The 24,039-nt window shown below is 36.8% G+C and overlaps 1 protein-coding gene across 13 annotated transcripts in view; it reads left to right on the top strand.

Annotated features, from left to right (window-relative positions):
- Positions 1–24,039, top strand: part of LOC131432263 (F-BAR domain only protein 2) — a 100,554-nt gene that overhangs the window by 24,464 nt on the left and 52,051 nt on the right. For all 13 annotated transcript variants that reach the window (XM_058598422.1, XM_058598421.1, XM_058598419.1 and 10 more), the window contains one exon: positions 23,662–24,006. In XM_058598422.1, the coding sequence (XP_058454405.1) occupies positions 23,662–24,006 (345 nt within the window). The remainder of the gene's footprint in view (positions 1–23,661; positions 24,007–24,039) is intronic.

Raw genomic sequence — 24,039 nt, 5'->3', positions numbered from 1 at the left:
TTCCTCATTTAAATGTTCTTCAAGTCTTCTTTGACTCATCTTTAAGTCTTAATTGATTCTTTTGAAAGTTTATTTCAGTCTTTCTTTTGCTCTTCTTCATACCTTCTTTGTGCCTTATTTTAATCTTTTAGAATTTATTTCAAGTCTTTTTTCAATTCTCTTTGAGTTTTAATTGAATGTATTTTGAGCCTTTCTTAAATGCTTTTTATTGCGTTTTTTTGGAGTCCTCTCTGACTCTTCCAGTAGTCTTATTTTAATCTTCGTAGAGAAATTGTGAAGTTTTTTTTAGTGGTTTTTTAACCTATCTTGAATCTGTTTTGACTTGGACTTATTTTGTGTATTCTTTTGGTCTGCTTTGAGAAGTTTTAAATTGTCATTGCTGATCCTTCATTAGGTTTTCATTTGGCTTTTTTTGCATATTTTTCCAGTTTTCTTCGAGTCGTTTGAATTTGTTGAGCCTTCTTTGAGTTAAAATATTTAACAAAAATTATTATTTTCCTCTAGTATGTTGCTTTATAGTTTTGAAATAACATGTTAAAATTTCACCCTCCACCCTCAAACATTTGAACCTTTGGATTGGCTGCTGCTATGAAGGTTTAGACATCCATTTCTAGTCTGGTATTGCAAGCAGCTTTTGATGTTTTGAACCGACTTAATTCTACTTCCATTTTTCGGCAATTTATCGTTATTATTGCTCAACAATTCTCCATTGATGGGACCTCTGGGAAGTTTTGAGGATTAATGAGAGTCACTGTAGAGTAGTGGCAAGAAGCCAAATCGCACCAAAACCGAGTGTTTGAATAATGTGTGTACTTTAGAAGTGTCAATAGGCCCTCTTTGATGAAAATCCAACCGTATATAAACCCAAATCTTATTTTATGCGGGGCATACGCACCGCATAACTTTGAAAATTCGCATAAAAACCGCTTATCCTTGAAAATTCGAGAAAAAAACCGCATAACCATATAAACGCCTTAAAAAATTTGCGTAACTTTCAAAATTCGCATAAAAAACTGAGGAAAACAAAATTGTTGGCCATTTAAGGGTTAACCTTATTTTGTGCTAGGGCACATAACCAATTTCACTATCTTTACGTTTCGTCTTAGACTCGTCAGTGCAGAGCAGTTCAAATTGAACTGCTTACTGCGAACTTAAACAGTTCAATTTGAACCGCTAAGCAGACGTAAAGTTATTGCTATTTGCAACACACTTGTAATAAGCACCGAAGTGCTAAGTCTTTCCTGACGTGCCGAACGAAAACAAGTTTCGACTAATACTGGCCGATTCAGATGGTCATTTAGGAGTTAACCTTATTTTGTGCTAGGGCACATAACCAATTTCACTTTCTTTACGTTTCGTCTTAGACTCGTCAGTGCAGAGCAGTTCAAATTGAACTGCTTACTGCGAACTTAAACAGTTCAATTTGAACCGCTAAGCAGACGTAAAGTTATTGCTATTTGCAACACACTTGTAATAAGCACCGAAGTGCTAAGTCTTTCCTGACGTGCCGAACGAAAACAAGTTTCGACTAATACTGGCCGATTCAGATGGTCATTTAGGGGTTAACCTTATTTTGTGCTAGGGCACATAACCAATTTCACTATCTTTACGTTTCGTCTTAGACTCGTCAGTGCAGAGCAGTTCAAATTGAACTGCTTACTGCGAACTTAAACAGTTCAATTTGAACCGCTAAGCAGACGTAAAGTTATTGCTATTTGCAACACACTTGTAATAAGCACCGAAGTGCTAAGTCTTTCCTGACGTGCCGAACGAAAACAAGTTTCGACTAATACTGGCCGATTCAGATGGTCATTTAGGGGTTAACCTTATTTTGTGCTAGGGCACATAACCAATTTCACTATCTTTACGTTTCGTCTTAGACTCGTCAGTGCAGAGCAGTTCAAATTGAACTGCTTACTGCGAACTTAAACAGTTCAATTTGAACCGCTAAGCAGACGTAAAGTTATTGCTATTTGCAACACACTTGTGATAAGCACCGAAGTGCTAAGTCTTTCCTGACGTGCCGAACGAAAACAAGTTTCGACTAATACTGGCCGATTCAGATGGTCATTTAGGGGTTAACCTTATTTTGTGCTAGGGCACATAATCAATTTCACTATCTTTACGTTTCGTATTAGACTCGTCAGTGCAGAGCAGTTCAAATTGAACTGCTTACTGCGAACTTAAACAGTTCAATTTGAACCGCTAAGCAGACGTAAAGTTATTGCTATTTGCAACACACTTGTAATAAGCACCGAAGTGCTAAGTCTTTCCTGACGTGCCGAACGAAAACAAGTTTCGACTAATACTGGCCGATTCAGATGGTCATTTAGGGGTTAACCTTATTTTGTGCTAGGGCACATAACCAATTTCACTATCTTTACGTTTCGTCTTAGACTCGTCAGTGCAGAGCAGTTCAAATTGAACTGCTTACTGCGAACTTAAACAGTTCAATTTGAACCGCTAAGCAGACGTAAAGTTATTGCTATTTGCAACACACTTGTAATAAGCACCGAAGTGCTAAGTCTTTCCTGACGTGCCGAACGAAAACAAGTTTCGACTAATACTGGCCGATTTCGTCTGCTTAGCGGTTCAAATTGAACTGTTTAAGTTCGCAGTAAGCAGTTCAATTTGAACTGCTCTGCACTGACGAGTCTAAGACGAAACGTAAAGATAGTGAAATTGGTTATGTGCCCTAGCACAAAATAAGGTTAACCCCTAAATGACCATCTGAATCGGCCAGTATTAGTCGAAACTTGTTTTCGTTCGGCACGTCAGGAAAGACTTAGCACTTCGGTGCTTATTACAAGTGTGTTGCAAATAGCAATAACTTTACGTCTGCTTAGCGGTTCAAATTGAACTGTTTAAGTTCGCAGTAAGCAGTTCAATTTGAACTGCTCTGCACTGACGAGTCTAAGACGAAACGTAAAGATAGTGAAATTGGTTATGTGCCCTAGCACAAAATAAGGTTAACCCCTAAATGACCATCTGAATCGGCCAGTATTAGTCGAAACTTGTTTTCGTTCGGCACGTCAGGAAAGACTTAGCACTTCGGTGCTTATTACAAGTGTGTTGCAAATAGCAATAACTTTACGTCTGCTTAGCGGTTCAAATTGAACTGTTTAAGTTCGCAGTAAGCAGTTCAATTTGAACTGCTCTGCACTGACGAGTCTAAGACGAAACGTAAAGATAGTGAAATTGGTTATGTGCCCTAGCACAAAATAAGGTTAACCCCTAAATGACCATCTGAATCGGCCAGTATTAGTCGAAACTTGTTTTCGTTCGGCACGTCAGGAAAGACTTAGCACTTCGGTGCTTATTACAAGTGTGTTGCAAATAGCAATAACTTTACGTCTGCTTAGCGGTTCAAATTGAACTGTTTAAGTTCGCAGTAAGCAGTTCAATTTGAACTGCTCTGCTCTGACGAGTCTAAGACGAAACGTAAAGATAGTAAAATTGTTGGCGTTAGATATCCTAAAAATTCATGAAACATCGAGATTTGCTGTTGAAAATTTGGGAAAAAAAGTTGGAGTTCCGAAATCGAAAAATTGTTTTTGATGCCAAATGTTTAAGAGATTCATCAAACGTTGAGATCTGGTGTTAACTCTAGAATAATTTTTTCAAATCGAAAATTTTCCCATACTACCAGAGAGTCGACTTAAATTTGTTCCGATATAAAACCAGATCTCAACGTTTCGTGCACTTCAAAAACAAAACAGGAAAACCAATACTTTAAAAACAGCATTACTTTGAAAATAAAAATCACATCTAATGAGTCATGAGTGCATTCTCGGTTATAATGAATGGTATGCTAATATTACCGTACTTACACATTGCTCGTCAAACGAGATATTTTTTTTCGCAGATCTCCATATCATCTGATCTTTAATCTTTGAGTCCAGGCTTCCTCTGTCCTTCGTATCGAAGAATTTATTACCAGAGGTTTTTTTTTTTCTTAAATCAAGCTTCGCGTATGTTTCATTAACCAACGAATCATGTAGCTTTCGGGCCCGACTGTTCGCTTTTGCAAACCCGCTATCCAGGGCTGGCAATAATCAACTCAGTACTTCATCATCACCGAGTTCAGCTCACCTGCAAATCGGTTTCAAAAGCATCACTAAACGAGTTGAGTAACTGGGTAACCATTCGTATAGAGAAAACATCGTCTCAACATCGTAGTGTCAAGCAATCAGCAGATGAGCGCTGACTGCTCATCAAATATTAGAACCCACTGAGAGACGATTTGTGAGTTGTGATTTGATGTGTTTGTACATCAACACATTGAATCAGATTCTTATGAAACTGTCTCGCTTGTATTCCCCACCCACCAGAGTTGCCATGGGCGGCCAATGTTCGAATCGATGCCATTTCAATCCATTTCTCAAGACATGTTCTCGCATGCTGGAGAACGCATTCGTTTCAGTAGCCAGTTGTGTTTAGCTCGAAACATGAAATTCAATCGTTTATGGTATACATCACACTACGGTTCGACATTTTTTTCGCACATTAACGCTTGTGTTCGTTTTGAGTACCAGCAAAAACAAAACCGAAAATCTGGGTTGTGTTGGCAGCTCTGTGGTTTAAGAATACACTCACCGGTGTAGCTCGGTACAGTGATGCCAAACTCAGTACTCACCTTTTAAAACTAGGAATGAGAGTTAAATGCTATGAAATCAAAACTGAGAACCATCAATACCATCATAATTTGATGTCAGCGGTGCTCTGTATAGGTGAGTGTGTTTGTTTAAATCAGCGATGATTTTCATCTTTACCATCATTTTTCGGATTGCATCGTAAATCATGTGGTGAGCTGATGAATAGAAAAAATCAAATCTTATGAGCGAGTTTTTGCCACCCTTGCCGCTATCATCTCAGTGAGGTTCGAATGAGCTCAGTAATTTTCACTTTTTAAGCGATATCTTCACCACTTGTTTTATAGGGTTAGAGAAATATTTTCGGACACACTTTAAAGCGCTTTGTTCATGTTGGTCGTCTTCCAGTTCTTATGTTCCTTGGTATCTCTTGATTATGTAATTGGATTGGCAAAACAGTTTTACGGGCTGGTGAAGGATTATTGGTTTGAATCTTGCATATGAGAAATACTTTTACCTTACTTATGTTATCCATCGGCTTATTGAAAGACATAATATTCTTTGTTTAGGATATCTTTCGCTTAGGTGCTTTGTACTTGATCCTTTTTAGTCTGTCCAACCTGACTAACTTCGACCTTCGGTCCGATGTATGATTCCTTCATCAGCTCAAAACTATGTGGTAAAATATCTACGACGTCTGCAAACTTTCGTACTTTCGGAAAACTTATCCTACTTATATTTAGTAAAAGTGTATCATTCCTGAGAAAGAGTAACTCATTAGTTGCTCAAATTTTACTTCTTGAACTGAAAAATTTTGGTAACTTTTGACGTATTTATTTTTCTCTCGAAAATATGTAATATATTTTCAGATTCTGAGTAGCTATTTTATAGCGTGTAAGAAATTATTTGAAAGAATTTTCAATAAAAGCAAATGTATTTTCTGGGATACAGGAAAAATTGGTTCCAATGTGCTAGAATGGAACTTCAAAGTTAGGAATATCATCGAATTAAGAAAGTTTTGAATACATTAACTTCACAAATAAAATACACATGTCAAATGTGTTTTTGTTTTTAATATATTTTTGTCATGAAGAATTTAAAACATTTTTAGATCCTAAACTTTTATAGTCCTTTGAAAAAGTTTGAAACCAATAGGACTCCTTTCACCCATCTCTTCGACCTGACTTTTATATCTCCGAAGACGAATACCTTCCGAACTTGATCAATTTTTTTAATACTGTGCTAAGTTTATACGAAGTTAACGAAGCACCCTTTCGAAATAAGCTTGAAAACATTTCAAAACCCAGTGAATAATTTGTTACTTATTAGTTGCTAATTATACGCGGTAGTTAAATATTTTGAAACTGATTAGCAACTTATTAGTGACCAACTATCCACTAGGTTTCGTTTTTTTTCAAGCTTATTCATGAAGGGGTGCTTCGTTAACTTCAAATGAACTTAGCAAAGTATTAAGAAAATAAACAAAATTGAGCACCAAGCTCAAAATTACCGCAACTAGTTAGCAACTTATTAGCAACAAACTATCCTCTGAGTTTAGATTCGCCTTCACGCTTATTTATGGGAAGTGTTTCGTTCACTTCTTATGAACTTAACGAAGTGCTAAAAAAGTTGAAAATAATTGAATAACAAATTCAAAACTATCGTAACTAATCAGCAACTAATTAGTAACAAATCGTTCACCTATTTGCGTTATCATCGGCGATAGGTGTTTCGCTAAGTTCATGTTCATCAAGATTTGCAGTTATCACATTCTTGTAAGTCGACAGCCCATGAGCATGAACTTAGCGAGGCACCTCTCGCCGATGACAACGCAAATAGGTGAATAATTTGTTGCTAAATCGTTGCCAGTTAGTTACGGTAATTTCAAATTTGTTGCTCAATCTTTTATTCATTTTTTTGAATACTTTGCTAAGTTCATATAAAGTTAGCAAAGTACTCAAAAAAATGAAAAAAAAAATTGAGCAACAAATTCAAAATTACCGTAACTAATTAGCAACAAATTATTCACTGGGCTTCGATTGGTTTTGAAGCCTGTTTTGGGAGAGGGGTACTCAACAAAATAAAAAAATTGAGCAACAAATTTGAAATTATCGTAATTAATTAGCAACAAATTAGCAACAAATTATTCACCTATCTGCGTTATCATCGGCGAAAGGTGCCTCGCTAAGTTCATGCTCATCGACAGCCCTACTAGTTTTTTCAATTCGATACATGGTTGTAAAAGGCAGTCTCTGCCTGCTTGCTTGGGTTTCGCTTGAAACAGATTCGACAATTTTGTGAAATTTGGCGGTCGACAAACGTAATCCGAATACTTCGGCTAGTAGTAGTAGTTTTGCCACGTTAATCAATTTCGGCTACATTGTGTGCGAGTAGTTTGGATTTTTGCGATGGACGAGCAAAATTTTGACACAGAGGAGCAAATATTATAATTAAATAGTTGACATGATGTTTGATGAGGTCAAAAACGGTTTATTGTACTCTAAGTACGTTAGTCAATTTGCAATTGTAACGCGATCAATTCAATTAAGATGAAAACTTTTGAAGTTCAAACGCAATATGGGATGTCGGAAGTTTACACAATTTCCGTATTTTGTCCACCGAAAGGCTAAAGATAGAGATCTACAGTAATACTGCGAACATTTAGAATTCTCTAAAAATGACTTTACCACGATAAAATTTTATGGGATTGTGAGACCTTTTGATTTGAACCTATGCTTGTGAAAATTGATCGACCGATCTCTGAGATAATCAATATTGTTTTCTTTAATTTTCTCCCGTCACTCCCGAACCGGAAGTTCGATCTGAATAAAATTCAATTGCAGGCAATGGAAAAAGTTCTTTCAATCGTCGGTTTTTACAGTGATTACATAGCTATTCTATATGATGAATGCAAAAAATACGGTTCGTCTATTAATTTTTCGGTACAATTTCGATTACAGAACATAGACAACATAATTTCACTGACAAACAATCACTCCAAGTGCTGTATCTATTCAAAACCATGTTGTGACAATAATCTCCTTCTGGACAACTCAAGTTCAGATAGAACTTCGCTAAACTCTAAATCAAAGTGATCAAAGTTGACAGAACTTCAAAAGAATAACAAAATGATGTTCACCAAAGAGCTAAAGCAAAATCCGAAACCTCGTTCCGTGACGTTCTACGTGTCGAACGTAGGCAGAAACGCACCCGAGCTGGTTCCGGAAATATGTCGCCTCTTCCAGCCCTGGGGAACGGTAACGGGCAAAAGGTTCGTGAAAAATCGAAAATTTGGATTCCTGTCATTGAAAACGGCTTTCGAAATCGATGAGATACTTGAAGCAATGGTGGGAGCTTCAGTCGATGGTAGAAACGTCCTGGTGTTGGAGGAATCCGGTCACAATCAATGGCTTCGGGAATCCGAGGGCGGTACTACGAGGTACTTCTTGGGACGGCTTGGTGATAATGCACTGGATACTGTACCGGAAATTGTTGCATTTTTTCGACAATGGGGAACCGTCCAGCAAATATCGTGCGAAAATTACGCCGGTTATGGTTTCTTGACGCTGAAGTCCGTACACGATCCAGGATTAATCATTGCAGCAGCGAAAAAGCGTACCTTCGGTGGAAGATCTATGAACGTGGAGATCTCTCGGAGACAGGTTAGATTCGAATTCAGTTAATTTAGTTTTTTTTTTGTTTGATTTAGTCGAATGCCGTAATGCTCAAAAATAACTTGTTCTGCCCGAATTTCGTATAAATAATATATAATTTACTTTACCAGGGAGTCAAGCTCAATTGATTGATCGTGCCTTCGAATTTCTCGTGGTTTCAATTGTTTACCGAAACTGCCAGTAAGATTTTGATACGCATGCATAAGTAGTGCGGATTGGCGGTTGTTTATTCGCGATCCATAGCCAAGGAAATAAACTCACTTTGTAGTACATAAATGCGATCGTTAACTTTGGTACATAGCAAGCCCCGTACCTAACTATTTAACTAACTGGCAATGGTAAATTAACAAAAGCGAAAAATAGCACAATGACGTAAATTGAACGGGTGAGAAACTAAGACCATTCATAAACCATCTAAATGAAACCCGTATCGTGGGATAACAATACGTAGTTATGTTGTCGTCCGTGGACTGATGGGGGAACAGCTTACCGTCAATTCAAGATTGTTCTGCTCAGCCGCTCAGCTGCCAAGAACGAACGAACAACGGTCTCTAATTTCAATGTTTCTTATCATATTTCAACGTTTTTTCGAATATTGAGCAAATCAAAAGATTGCGGTGTTTGTCATTGAGTTATTTTTTCGAAATTTAAAAAAAAATCAGAGAAAAAAATAATCGTGCAACATTTTGAAACCGACAAAAAATATTCTTCGTCATATTTTTCATTAGTTTGTTTAAAATTTTGATCGTAATCGCCCTTGAATCTCAAAATTTTCTGCCAAGAACTAAGCTTTGGGGGCTTTGTATACTTTTCTCGTTCAGTTCAAATCTAAATTTTATGGACATGAGCTTAGCGAAGCACCTTTCGCCGATGATAACGCAAATAGGTGAATAATTTTTTGCTAGTTAGTTGCTAATTAGTTACGGTGGTTTTGAAGTATTTGCTCTTTTTTATTTTTTTAGTATTTCACCAAGTTCGCACTGGGTTTCGATTTGTTTTCAAGTTTATTTAGATGTGATGCTTCATTAACTTCATATGAACTTATCGAAGTACTCGAAAAAATAAAAATAAATTGAGCAACAAATCAGAAACCATTGCAACAAATTATCCATTGGGTTGTGATTTGTTTTCAAGTTTATTTAGGATGGGTGTTTCGTTTACTTCACATGAACTTAGCGGAGTAAAAAAAGCAACAAATTCAAAATTCCCGTAACTTATTAATAACTAACTAGTAACTAATTATCCACCTATTTGCGATATCATCGGCGAAAGGTGTTTCGCTAAGCTCATGTTCATAACATTTAGATTTAAACTGAACGAGAAAAGTATAGGAAGCCCCCAAAGCTTAGTTCTTGGCAGAAAATTTTGAAATTCTCATGTGATCGAATGAACAACTGCAGATGGCTTGCCAAATCAATACTTCGAAAAACGGAAATAAAAACTACAACGGACATCCCTATAAGGTAGTTCAAACTGTGTACTGTCAAAATTAAAGCTTAAATTTGTTTTGAATATTTAAACAGTAAATTTATTGTCTCTATGTATTAATCCAAAGAAATGTGGTTGGATGCTGTTTTCAAATCTGATGGATTTAGAGATTAATCGATAAGTTTCGATCGAATATATTTTATTCGTATATTTGCTCATAGTTTATCACCTAAATCAAATCTGTAATGAACATGACGTTAGTGAAGTACCAAAAAAAAAACTTTAAAAAATGAGCAACAAATTCAAAATTACCGTAACTAATTAGCAACTTATTAGCAACAGGCTATCTACTGGGTTTCGATTTGCTTTCAAGTTAATTTAGGGGAGGTGTTTCGTTAATTTCATATAAACTTAGCGAAGTACTAAAAAAATTAGCCGCAAATTCAAAAACACCGTAACTAATTCGCAACAAATTACTCACCTATTCGCGTTATCATCGGCGAGAGGTGTTTCACTAAGTTTATCTTCGTACATTTTCCCAATATATTTACGAATATTTACTTATCTCAATTTTTTGCAAGAGATTTTATTTTTCTGTGACACAGAATCTGTGTAGCAAAATAGGGAAAAAATCTAGTTTTACAGAAAAATCTGTGAATATGATAACTTTGCTTATGAAATTTATGTGCGCTGGCAAAATAAACATTACCCGATCAGCTGCTTATAACAGAATTATAACAACTGGTGTAATTTATTTCAAAAAATGTTTTGTAACAAATTTAGAAATATTTTCGGCTGGTAAGTTGTTCAAATAACAAAAATCATAACAAAACAGACTCTAGCGGGCACCAAAACGTAACAGATTTTGGAACGTTTGTATCATAATTATTATTGAATTTGATATAACTACAGAAGTCCGAATGCAGAAATTTATAACAATAGTTGTAAAAAATTAGACAGCAAATTTAACACAGACAAACTATATTGCAGATTTCTTCTTTTAGTTTTTTGAAATTCTTATCATTATATTTCGATATAAAGCTACGGAAGAACTCATTTTTTCAATCAATGAACTTCATCATGAGTCTTGCAAATGAAAATAAAACATCATAACTGATTTTGTTATTATATTGTTATCATAAGTTTTAACTTTCAACTGTTTTCATTCGTTAAATATCTCAAAATAACACAAATTGTTATAGATATCAACTGTTGATATACTTGTGTTATGATTTTGTTATGCGCATCTGATCGGGTAACTATGGATGGTTATAAACCATGAGCATTTTTAATTGATTCATATGACGAAGACATATTCGTGCATGTTGGTTAAGAGGATCAATTTAGTCATTCAATTTATAACCAAAATGCCTTTATTTATTTAGTTCGTGCATAGCGAAATTGTTAATTTTTTGTTACAGATCAAAATCTTTGGCATGAGCTGTGTAAGATTCGTCATAAATGTGTTTCTATTATGTTTGTTTACATTTTTATGATGATTAGTTTTAGAATTCGTTCAAACTAAAGAAATATTGTTGGAACTGTGGAAAAGCATGTCAGTTTTATTTGTATTCACGTCGTCCAATTATGTCTCTGACATTACTCACCCGTTTTTCGCTCAAACTTTAGAAAAAAACGTCCGATGCCCGGAGGACTGATTGTCATATATCAATCGATTCAGCTCAACGAACTGAGTAAATGGCCGTGTGTGTCTGTATGCAATGGTATCGTTCCGAACCAAAAAGCGAACCACCATCGCGAGTATAAATTTGTCAGTACCGTGTCGTTCGAGCAAGCATCTCCGAACCAAGAACCGATGCTGATGGCGAAAAAAACGATGCTCTAGTTTGTGAGCCTATCGTTACTAGTATGTTCATGAACATCCGATTCTAGTACTAAAAGCTGTTGCTTCGGATGAACCGAACTTTGTCAGTTGTGGTTTGATTTTTTAATTTTTGGGTAGCTTAGCAGAGTGTGGTAATTTTGTACATTTCCAGCGAGCGTAGGGTGGCTCAATGTGATAAATTGAAATTTTTTTGACATTTGCGAATTCGATATTGAATAAATTGGTGAGTCAATAACAATTAGAATCAGTAATTTTGAGCATAGCGAACGAGCGTAGGGTGCCTCCATAGTTTTTTTTAATAATTTTATATCGATGCTCCATGGATTAGTGTAGGGTGGCACAATATGAAAATTTGTAAATATTTTGACTTTTACAAATTTGATGTTTTATTAAATATTGCCTCAAATACAATTAATATTTAACAATTCTGGACATTTTCAGCGATCTTCGATGATCTGTTGATTCTGGAAACAATAGCAGTTCGAATTGGATAATTTTTTTTACATTTTCAGCGAGCGTAGGGTGGCGCAATATGAAAATTTTTAATTATTTTGTCTTTTGCTGATTTCATATTCCATTTAATAGTGAATCAAGAGCAATGAAAATTTGATAATTCTGGCCATTTCCGACGATCGTAGGGTGGTGCTATTTGGAAAATTCTAAAATTTTTGACTAATGTCGATTCAATGTTCTATTAATTAATGAATCAATAGCTAATATAAAAATATGGGAATATTTTACCTTTTGCTAATTCAATGTTTAATTGATAGCGATTGAAATATTAGAATTTTAGGCATTTTGTTCGGTGGTAAGGCAGCTTTATATGAGAAATTGTGATTTGTTTTGGCAAATTGGATGCTATATTGATTGATATATCAATCGTAGTGGTGGTGAACCATCGGATTTAAACATGCGAATCGTCGAAGTGTCTGTGATTTCGACTGTTATTTTAACGCGCTATTGCTTTGCTCATCAACTGAAGTTGAATTTTAGTTTCGATACTGTAGGTAAGCATGTCATGGAACCATAAATAATAAAACTACGCATCGAATAGAGCTCAATTAACCTTCGCCGATGGTCTTGCCAACTGAATGGTTTGGAACATATTGATTCGCCGAACAGCAAGCGAACTTTACCGTAAACCGAATGAACAGCTTTTGCATATTTTTGTTATTAAAATATTTCTAAAAAAATATGTACAAAGCATCGGTGTTCGGTTCCCACTTTAACACCACTGGCATGGAATTGGAAGTTAAATTCATCACGCCAGTGCTAATTAAGTTTGGGGAACTCTGTTCGTTGGATGAGCCACCAAGAAGAGGCAGAAAACCCGGTTCTTCTAACTCGAAACTGGACCAGAAAGTGGTATCTCTAATCATGAAGAACAAATCAATGTCAATACGTGATTTGGCCAAAAAAAAAGCAGGAACGAGTGTCGGAATGATCCAGCGTATCAAGAGGCGAAATCACTTGAAGACCTACAAGAAGCAGAAAATCTCGAAACAAAGTGTAGAACAGAAGAAGCGAGCAGCAACAAGGGCCCGAAAATTGTGTTCGCGTCTTTCGCAGTGTCCGGATGCATGCGTTTTGATGGACGATGAGACTTATGTAAAAGAGGACTCAAAAACCCTTCCAGGTCCACAATAATTTACTGTCGTCGTTGGGGAGGATGTGAGCGATGCGGACAGGTCGATTCAAGTGGAGAAATTCGGTCGAAAGGTACTGGTATGGCAAGCAATATGTTCCTACGGTTGGAAGTCAACCATTTTTTACACTACCGGAACTATAAATGCACAAATCTATCGATCTGAGTGTCTTCAAAAGAGATTTCTGCCCTTATATAAGTATAGCGTCGGCTCACTATACCAAAACCACTCTCAATTGGCTTGCGGAAAAGGGTATAAATTTCGTTGAGAAAAATATCAATCCATCAAATTGCCCTCAGCTTCGACTTATCGAACGTTACTGGGCAATCGTGAAGAGGATTTTCAAGAAGATTGGTAAGGCAGCTGGGAACATGCAGAAGTTCAAAAAAATTTGGGCTCAAGCGTCCAAAAAAATGCGATGCAACACTTGTCCGGAACTTGATGAAGAGCGTTCGATCAAAAGTTCGAAAATTCGTGAAGGAATAACTTAAATTTCATCCTGTTCTTATTATGCTCAATTTGAACCTCGTACAATAAAGGATCAATTTTTAGTTTGAATAAAATATCGTTTTTTATCATAATTTGAAAGAAAAATTTGTGGATAGTTTATTTTCGATACACTCCTTAAACAACTAGGTTTTTATCCAAGTTATCTCTACTGTTGTGTAGATTCAATCTTCAGCTACAATTCCTAATTTTAATTAAATTGTACCAAATAATCACTCTCATTTTTGTTTACGTCCGTATCGACCATTCGACGAATACATACTTTCGAACGAATCCGAACAAGCCATACTTGTTTTTACTCGAATGTATTCGCACGCGACTCGTTTGTCACAAAATATTGGAATATCAGTAAACTTCTTCAAATAAATGTTAAGCCATGAAGAAATTACTTAAATTATCTTGATTAATTATATGCAAAACGCTAGAATGTATGCTAGTTTAGTTTCGAACGATACGTGTATTCGAACATCATTCGTACGAATGAAAAGTCCCATTCTCGTTTACAGACCAGTAGACGAAATGCAGTGGTTTGGATTCGTCAGTTCAATGTTGTGAATCAACCGTTCGAATACATTGAAAACAGTTTCACCGATTTCCAACAACTTTCCTTTCGAATGTGAAGGTGATTTGCAATCAAATGATAAAATTGTTTTTTTTTAATAGAACATCTAAAACGCATAGTAGGGATAGTAGAATATATGAGCGGTTTCAAGTTTTATGCATCAAATTTACTTTATTTTATATTAAGTGCATGATTTTACCAATGTAATATTTATACAGACTATCGACAACATGGTAAGATTGCAAGAAAAAAGCAACATATTTTTGGGAGACACTACTGACTGGACTGCTGTCTTCAATGCTCTTAATTTACTTTCCTGAAGTTTAATTTCAAATATGATTCATCGACATGAATAAAATTGATCTTGAGTACGATACTTATATATTATGTAGCATTCGTCACTTCCTTGATGCATGATGGAATCTTTCTAAAAAACTAAATCGTTTTAAATTCTTATTGATTTTGTATAAATATTCGATGTTAGAAGTTTTTCTCATGAGATATTTTATTATATAAAGAAGTTGATTTTTGATATGGAACTCTTTTTTATGAGATGAAAAAACGTTTAAAATTCCCAGAACAGTGTTCACATATGGTTCTCCCAGTTGCAAAAAACCCTTTCGAAAAAAGAACCCGTTGTTTACAAGTGAAGTGTACATTGACTGTATGCGTTAACAATTCTGACCAGGTTAGAACAAAGTGTATTATTCAACACAGGACAACACTGACTGCCTGCCCGAGATCACGCTAAAACGCACATCTAAATGTCATACAACAACAACAACAACAACAACAGCAATAACGCTTCTTCGCATGATTGATTACCTCTGGCTCGCGGGAATCTCCCATTAGCTTCGAACGATGCGCCACTAAACAGAATCATGTCAGCAAACCCGGTCCGACATTGGCAATATGCATTGGTTCTAGCGTGTTTACAATTGCTAGAACTGTTCACTGTTCACACGAACATGCAAAACACAGACACACACACAAAAAAAATAATACCTCACCGTCAGAACATCGGCGGCTGATGAAATGTGCGGAACTGAAACCGAAAGTATCTTGTCATGACACGATTCGAATGAATCCTCTCCGACAATAGATCATTTCTCGCCGGCGGTCGTTGCTGGTCATCATTGGCAGTAGCTTGTTTGATTCACTTTTGACCCATTTTCACAGAACATACTACTTCTCGATAGTCTGAAACTTCGAAACGAGCATCTCGAGCTAGAAATGTCTAGAGTCGACGGCGATGGAAGAGACGCCTTGCTTGGTATAACTATAATGCGACATGACACGAACCTCGATAAACGATTCGGAATCGGGTCGTAATTCGATTCAAATTTCAATCAATTGCGCAAATTATTCTAGCATATCGATCCATAGCCGGCAGCGTTGCGTTTTCCGGAACGAATGATGCCTGTTTGCGTGAATTAAATCAGTGGAACGAGTTACCTCGTTCGAATGACGAGAATGACGTACATAGTTTGTGGCATACTTTTTGAATTTTATCTATTTTGGTTGCGCAAATAAAATCTTGCACGTTTTAGAGTTGAGTTTTTGTGTGCCTATATGCTACGATAATCGTGGTAAACATTGCGTATCAGTAGGTCGCCTCTTCTAAAGTGAGTTGCTAGCTTACTCCAGCAAAAAAAAAGAAATTAGAGGAATGCTAAACATCCTAGCAATTGTGAAGGTTATAGATAGACGAATCGATTTGGTCATTTATGCGTCAAAGACATAATGCACAAGCAGAAAAGGCTCTACAGAGAATAAATGTATAAATGAATTTTTATCAGTTTTTAGCGCAGGACAGACTACAAATGATTGAAAATAAAAACTTGCGTACAGAGCTCCGTGCATGTTCAGATTGTTCACGCTGGGTGTCTTTCAATTTTAGAATCCAACACGCCATACTCAACCGCCAGTGAATGTTTGTCAAAAATGTTCGAAAATGTAATCTTGCAAATACTTTTCGGTAACCAATGAGCACATACTAATGTCACAATAGTTCCAGTGCGTTCGAGGATGCCACTCCAAATCCTCTTTAGAGTAATGGTACGACGCAGTGTCCGGCCTTGAAAGCGTAGGACAATTGTGTGACTTTAGAAATATACACTTTTAGAGGCATTTCTCAGTGCTCCGTTTTCCACTTGAGCAAATTGCTTGCCAAATCATTTTTTTTTTGGAAACTCACATCTTCTCCTTTCTAACGTCTTCTGGAGCATCAAACTTATGATGAGCACTGGAAAACAAGAATCCCAAAGCTGCCGGAAGTTTGCACGTACGTCTCGTCCTCGATAATGAGACATTGTACACTGAGGTCTTTTTTTATGCGTTTTTTTATGCGACTTTTTTATGCGGTACATAAATTCGCATAAAAAAGACTTCAGTGTATATGTATTTATTTAACCTCGGATTCAACTATCAGGTCTTTCACCGTGGGCCATAATGAAACAATGTGCAATGAAATTTCTACTTCTCGGCAACTAAGTTAGGGTGTTTCTTTTCGGTTTTAGGTATACAAAACTTATAATTGATACTCTATATTTATTTTTAGTAAATTAATTCATATATTCTAGAAAAAATCCACTAACTACTAAAGTAATAAAGCAGTATGTATTTCTAAGTACAACCTTTTATGGGAATAGGCAATAGGAAAACATTAAGCTTGCTTTAAAGTCGCTATTAGCGAAATTTGTTCCTACTAATTAGGACAGAAGTTATTTTCCCTTCGTTTTTCGACAAAAAATTATATACTGTACTAGCTGAATTACCCGACGTTGTTCGGAAATGTTTCGTGAAGGGAAGGCCGAAAAAAATTCTCGAAGTTGTCCTGCTTAGTGAAATACTCTGATTGTAGTGAAACATAACTTAGACGGAAACCCGATTGAACAATACTCCGTTCATGTTCAGATTGCGAATGATCAGTGTCCCATCTCAGATTGCACAATAATCATAATTTCCATGGTATTCTCGACAAATTGGGTTAGTTTTATATTTCAACCCTTTTGTTAGAAACATTTAAAACACCTTTCTCTATATAAATACCTTCTTCGTAACCTCAGAGTTTCATATGTATATGTGCTTGTAACATAAGTCCGAACTTCCTCGTCACATTCGATCTACAATACCTTTGGTTTCCATGGCTATGAACACTTGCTACTCCTTCCTCTTTATAAAATTTTTTATAATATCATTAATTGTTCCAAATTTTCCATCTGATAATGATTATTTTATAACGAAAGGCTGTTTAACATCATAACTGCATTCGTACTATAGAATAACGTTTTTATATAATTTATTTTACCAAGGCTTTAACTATTTTCGTCGTTCATCGGGGAACCTATAGAATGATTCAGTTAATACAAATGTTGTTGTAATCTTATTTCCATCACCTTGAGTCGACAGTTTTCTCAATTTACATAATAAAAATGCCTATTGATTGCATGATTTCGTCAATTCAGATCAATGTTGAGAATACTTATTCCCCCTCTTGTGAATATTTTTATGAACCTCGCTCAGTTGCTAGAAATATACTGTACTCGTGAAGAAGTACCAATTTTTCGTAAAACCCGATCAATTTTCCCTTACACTTTCCATGTTCGGGGCACTTGCTACACTCCCTTACCCTCAAAATAACCTTATAATCTTTTTTTATTCAACTTCCTTTTTGTTAGTGAACTTACTGCAGGTCTCCTTCATGATTACCCTGAGTAGTGTAGAAAGTATCTGTGCTTTACAAAAAATATCGATTCCCACATTTGGTACATGTACCAAACTTGGTGACGATTCGTTTAGTTGTTTCGTAGTTATGCTGAGACTTAAATATACTCGCGTTCATAGGCAGCTAAAGATTATTTTCCCCCTAGTTCTTTGAATTTCCCGGCAAAATGGAACCAGATTATTTGAAATTATTTAAAGAAAATTACGTTGCTCTCGAATTAACAACAGCAATACTATCTACTATGATCTTGAAATTCTTACCACTCTCTTGTTTTACAAAAAATGGGAGATGAAAATTTATTTTCAAAAACCTCTCCTTCTAGTTTAAATGCCGATTCTCTTTAAATTATATAAATTTCGTCATTGACTCTCTCCCCCCATGTTAAGGACACTTGATACACACTCTCCCCCTGAAAATGTCCGAATGATCATCTCTGAAGAGCAAGAAGCCAAATTTGAAAGCAATCCGTTCAGTAGTTCCGGAGTTATATCGTTACAAACATTACATCCCCTTTTAAGAGGCACGTACTACATCCACCCCACAAAAAAAGCAAAGTCCTGGCATTACATTCCTTTTGTGGAATTTGGCCTTTCTGTTTCAACAGACTTCGCAGCCGATTCTTAGTGTACAGAATCATTGCATGGCTAGTACTATGGATCCTACTGACACTAAGAATCCTTCCAGGTCGGGGCTCGAACATACGACAACTCCACCCCACAAGAATACCTTTATAAACACATCTAAGTTGCGCAAAAAGTATCGTTTCTCGTCAAATAAATAAACTTTTTCATTACTCCTGTTAAGGATACTTGCTACATTACATCTCCCTTTTTAAAGGCACTTGCTACATCCATCCCCCATTAAATCATATCTACGGTATGCAAAATGTTTCTAAGATCTTCAAAACATATCGATTTTCGTCAAGTTATCTGAATTTTTTCATAACCCCTCCTTGTTAATAACAATTGAAACGCTCCCTCTCCCCATAAAAATACGCTTATGACTATCTCTGAAGAGCAAAAAGTGTATGTGCCAAATTTGATAGCAATCCGTTTAGTAATTCCGGAGTTATGTCGTTTTAAACATTACACCCCCTTTTTTTTAAAGGTACTTGCTACATCCGCACCCCGTATAGTCATATCTAAGGTATTGAAAATGTTTCTATGGTCTTTAAAACGTATCGATTTTCGTCAAGTTATCTGATTTTTTCATAACCCCTCCTTGTTAATGACACTTGCTACGTCCCCCCACCATAAAAATACGTTTATGACTATCTCTGAAGCGCAAGAAGTACATGTGCGAAATTTGCTAGCAATCCGTTCAGTAATTTCGGAGTTATGCCATTGCAAACATTACACCCCCCTTTTTGAAGGCACTTGTTACATCCACCCCCCCATATTATCATATCTAATATTTGCAAAATGTTTCTACGGTCTTAAAAAGTATCGATTCTCGTCAAATTAGACAAATTTTTCATGACTCCCCCCCCCTGTTATGAACACTTACTACGCTCCCTCCCCTGTCAAAATATCCTTATGACCTTTTCAGAAGAGCAATAAGTATCTGTGCCAAGTTAAGTGGCAATCCGTTCAGTAGTTTCGAACGTATGCCGTTTTAAACATTACACCTCCCTTTTTAAAGGCACTTGCTACATCCACCCCCCGTATAGTCATACCTAAGGTACCATACAATAATTACAAACTTTTTCCATTTTTATGGTAATTCAAAATTTTCAACCTAAGATATCCGGTCTTTATTATTTATGATTGCCTCGACCAAAAAAAGGTTGTGGTAAGAGTTTCCGTTGTAACTTCTTCAATTTAATAAAATGTTGCTTTCACTATCAGATTTACAATAAAAATATTGCCATAAATAAATTAAAAAACCTATTCTTAATGCACATAATGTTGTTATAATGCCTTTATCGTGTCATGGACACAGTATCCTTAAAACTTTTTTTGCCTTTTTGCCTTTCTCATATAGAAAGGTTATGCAATCACTGTGAAAACCGATTTTTGAACCGAGGCCCGGAGGGCCGAGTGTCATATACCATTCGACTCAGTTCGTCGAGTACGCAAAATGTCTGTGTGTGTATGTGTGTGTGTGTGTGTGTGTGTGTGTGTGTGTGTGTGTGTGTGTGTGTGTGTGTGTGTGTGTGTGTGTGTGTGTGTGTGTGTGTGTGTGTGTGTGTGTGTGTGTGTGTGTGTGTGTGTGTGTGTGTGTGTGTGTGTGTGTGTGTGTGTGTGTGTGTGTGTGTGTGTGTGTGTGTGTGTGTATGTGCGTATGTGTGTATGTAACGTTTTTTTGCACTAACTTTTCTCGGAGATGGCTGAACCGATTTTCACAAACTTAGATTCAAATGAAAGGTCTCATGGTCCCATACAAAATTCCTGAATATTATTTGGATCCGACTTCCGGTTCCGGAATTATGGGGTAAAATGTGCAAAAAATTGTGAAAATAAGTGCACTAACTTTTCTCGGAGATGGCTAAACCGATTTTCACAAACTAAGATTCAAATGAAAGGTCTTGTGGTCCCATAAAAAAATCCTGAATATTATTTTGATCCGACTTCCGGTTCCGGAGTTATGGGGTAAAATGTGCAAAAAATGGTGAAAATAAGTGCACTAACTTTTGTCATAGATCCGATTTTCACAAACTTAGGTTCAAATGAAAGGTCTTGAAGTCCCATAAAAAATTCCTGAATATTACTTGGATCCGACTTCCGGTTCGAGAGTTATGGGGTAAAATATGCAGAAAAAAGAAAATATGTATTCTAACTTTTCTCATAGATGGCGCGACCGATTTTTACAAACTTAGATTCAAATGAAAAGTCTTGTGGTCCCATACAAAATTCCTGAATATTATTTGGATCCAACTTCCGGTTCCGGAATTATGGGGTAAAATGTGCAAAAAATTGTGAAAATAAGTGCACTAACTTTTCTCAGAGATGACTGAACCTATTTTTACAAACTTAGGTTCAAATGAAAGGTCTTAAGGTCCCATAAAAAGTTTCAGAATATTATTTAGATCCGACTTCCGGTTCGGGAGTTATGGGGTAAAATGTGCAAAAAAAGAAAATATGTATTCTAACTTTTCTCATAGATGGCGCGACCGATTTTCACAAACTTAGATTCAAATGAAAGGTCATGTGGTCCCCTACGTAATTCCTGAGTTTCATGCGGATCCGACTTCCGGATCCGGAAATATAGGGTAAAGTGGGTTAAAAATTGTATACCATCACTGAAAATGGGGAAAAACCTTAAAAATTTTCTGAATCGACCTCAAATCTTTTCCAATTGATAGTTTTTATCAGTAGACGGTCAAACAAACCGATTTCGGTTATTCTTTCAAGAATCGCAGTATTATATATGAAAGTAGGATTGATATGAGAAAGGCAGAATTACACCACTAGGTGGATTGAAACAGGTTTTTTTAGATAATTTTGGGTGATTTTAAGCACATTTTTGATAAAAATTCATTCAGATTGATTTGGACAGTTCACGAAATACATTTGAACTTGATCATAGGTCATAATAATTGTGCGGGGCAGTTTGTCGGTTACGTCACTTGTGCGATCATATCTCTTAAACTTTAAATGTCAGCCATATGATCTTTGAGCTCGATCCACAAAACAATATTAGTTACGAACGAGCCTAAAATCAGTTCATCCATATCCGAGAAAATTGAGATTGGTTGTTTACGTCACTTATACCTTTTTATTACTGGAACCGTGAGTGATAGCCATTTGAACTTCAAACCTGTTTAATGAACCATTTTTTTCAAAAGAGCTTAACTTTGTTGAAATCCGTTTAGCCATTTACGAGCAAATTGAAGAGAAGAGAAAAAGCGCGCTTTGTTGGTTATGTCGCTTGTACCATTATTTGTCCGGAATCGGCAGTGACGCCTTTTGATCTTCTAACTTGACCTACGGCTCAATAAAAACTCTCAAGCGTGCCGAAGCTTGTGAAAATCTGTTAAGCCGGTGAAAAAGAACGTTTGGTCGTTTACGTCACTTATACCATTACATCTCCGGAACCAGAAGTGATTGCACTTTGAGCTTGTTCAAAAATCCATTTTCACACGAGTTTATTTAAGTTTATTAAGCCATCTTATATAAAATTGGACGGTAAAAACACAACGTATTTTGTCGGTTACGTCACTTATACAATTATACCTCCGGAACCAGAAGTGACGGCCATTTGAACTTCGAACTTCATCAATGGCCAAATAGTAGCTTTCAAACAATACTAAACTTGTTGAAATTGGTTCAGCCACCTCTAAACAAAATTTGTGGTGAAAAATCGACACGTTTTATCGGTTTACGTCATTTATACCGGATATCATAGCTACTTTTTTTTTATAATAAAATTTTATTTGGCTCATTTGCTTTAGCTTAACGTGGCCGATTGTCTTGTTGTTATAGGAGAAGAAGGGACGCCGTATTAAGGGGGCGGCATACTCCCCTAGAGTTAGTAAAGGAAGATGCGCACTGAACATATAATGATTAGACATGAGTCTTGACATTACACGAATAAAGTCACGGCTCACGTCCAACCCCCGGTACCAAGGTTTCGTCGATACCTGTGGGATTATTGAGTGTAACCATCGTCCCAGAGTTCCACTATTCCATGTATTTTGCCAGCTGGCTAGAGTTTTCTGACGACAGCAACTGAAAAATTCATTGAAGCAGATTGGTCTTTCATAGATATCACCTTCTAGTGCGCCCACCTTGGCTAACGAGTCCGCCCTCTCATTGCCCCGTATGGAACAATGTGAGGGGATCCAAACCAAGGTAATCTGGCATGATTTTGCAGATAAAGCACTCAATTGTTCCCGTATTTTTCCCAGGAAATACGCAAATTACACTTTTATGATAGATTATTCACGCGATAGCACGCCCCCCGAACTTGAAAGCACAAATATTGTTCGACACTTCACTTTCAAGTGAGCGGCTTTAGCAGACAGGATGAAATACTTGTAAAAATTACAGAACGATAAACGATCGCATCCCCATTGAGCATCAATGCTCCCCGCGAAGAAAAATGTTCAACGTCCTCATTTCGTCCTCGATTATCTTGTTGTTGTAGTTTTTTGCGGTTCGTATCTTCAAGCATTCGCTACGTTTACGCCAGTAGTCAGACATAAGAGCGGCCGTTTTGTGGAGAACAGTTTTTTCTTGTTCTTCTTTCTCTCAATGAGCCACATTATCGTCATCCGGTCAGACCATCCGGAAAAAGAAGACGGATGTTTGTGATGATTTAACTCCTGATATAAAAACGGTCTGTGGACCATTTTTGGAATATGTGCTGCAATATTTTTCTAGTCGTGTCTCTCTCCCTCTTCATTGACGTCGAGGCGCACGATGGAAAAGATGCATAGTACAAATGTTTACTGCATGGCGGAACAGACTTTAGCCGGGTCTGGATTTGTTTATAAATAGCTGCTTATAAAAGGTGCTCGTTTGTCGGCGGACGGAGCAGCCGCACGTAAAACTTGTGAATGAAAACCGCAAAACCGCCGCCGGGATTAGCGTTCTCTGTCATTCGGTTTTAAATGTTTCTAAATCAAGTTCAATGTATTCACGTCGTACCGATGCTAATTTGTTTCGACACAGACGGCACCATATAAAACACAACGTCACTCATGATGAATTTTTTTCTTTCTCCTCCTTCTGGCAGGGCGACAAAAACAACGGCTACGAAGTGCTGTACCAGAACATGAAATATGGCCTCTCGGCGACCAAGGAACTGGCCGAGTACTTCCGCGAGCGGTCCAACCTGGAGGAGTACAACTCGAAACTGCTGGCCAAGCTAGCGAACAAGGCCGGCTCGAGTGGCGGTGGAACGTTTTCCCCGCTCTGGATTATCCTGAAGTCCACGACCGAGCGTTTGTCGGAGCTACACTCGGCCAAGGTGCAAAAACTGAGCGACCTGGTGAAGAACATTAACAAGTATGCCGACGAGTTGCACAAAAAGCACAAGACGGTAAAGGAGGAGGAATCCGGCACTCAGGATGCGGTACAGGTAAGCTTTGATGGATTAATATCGGCCTGTCAA

Source organism: Malaya genurostris, chromosome 2 (genome assembly GCF_030247185.1).
Source record: "Malaya genurostris strain Urasoe2022 chromosome 2, Malgen_1.1, whole genome shotgun sequence".
Lineage (NCBI taxonomy): Eukaryota > Metazoa > Arthropoda > Insecta > Diptera > Culicidae > Malaya > Malaya genurostris.
Note: the sequence above shows the minus strand (reverse complement) of the source record. Positions and strands in the feature narration are given on the sequence as shown.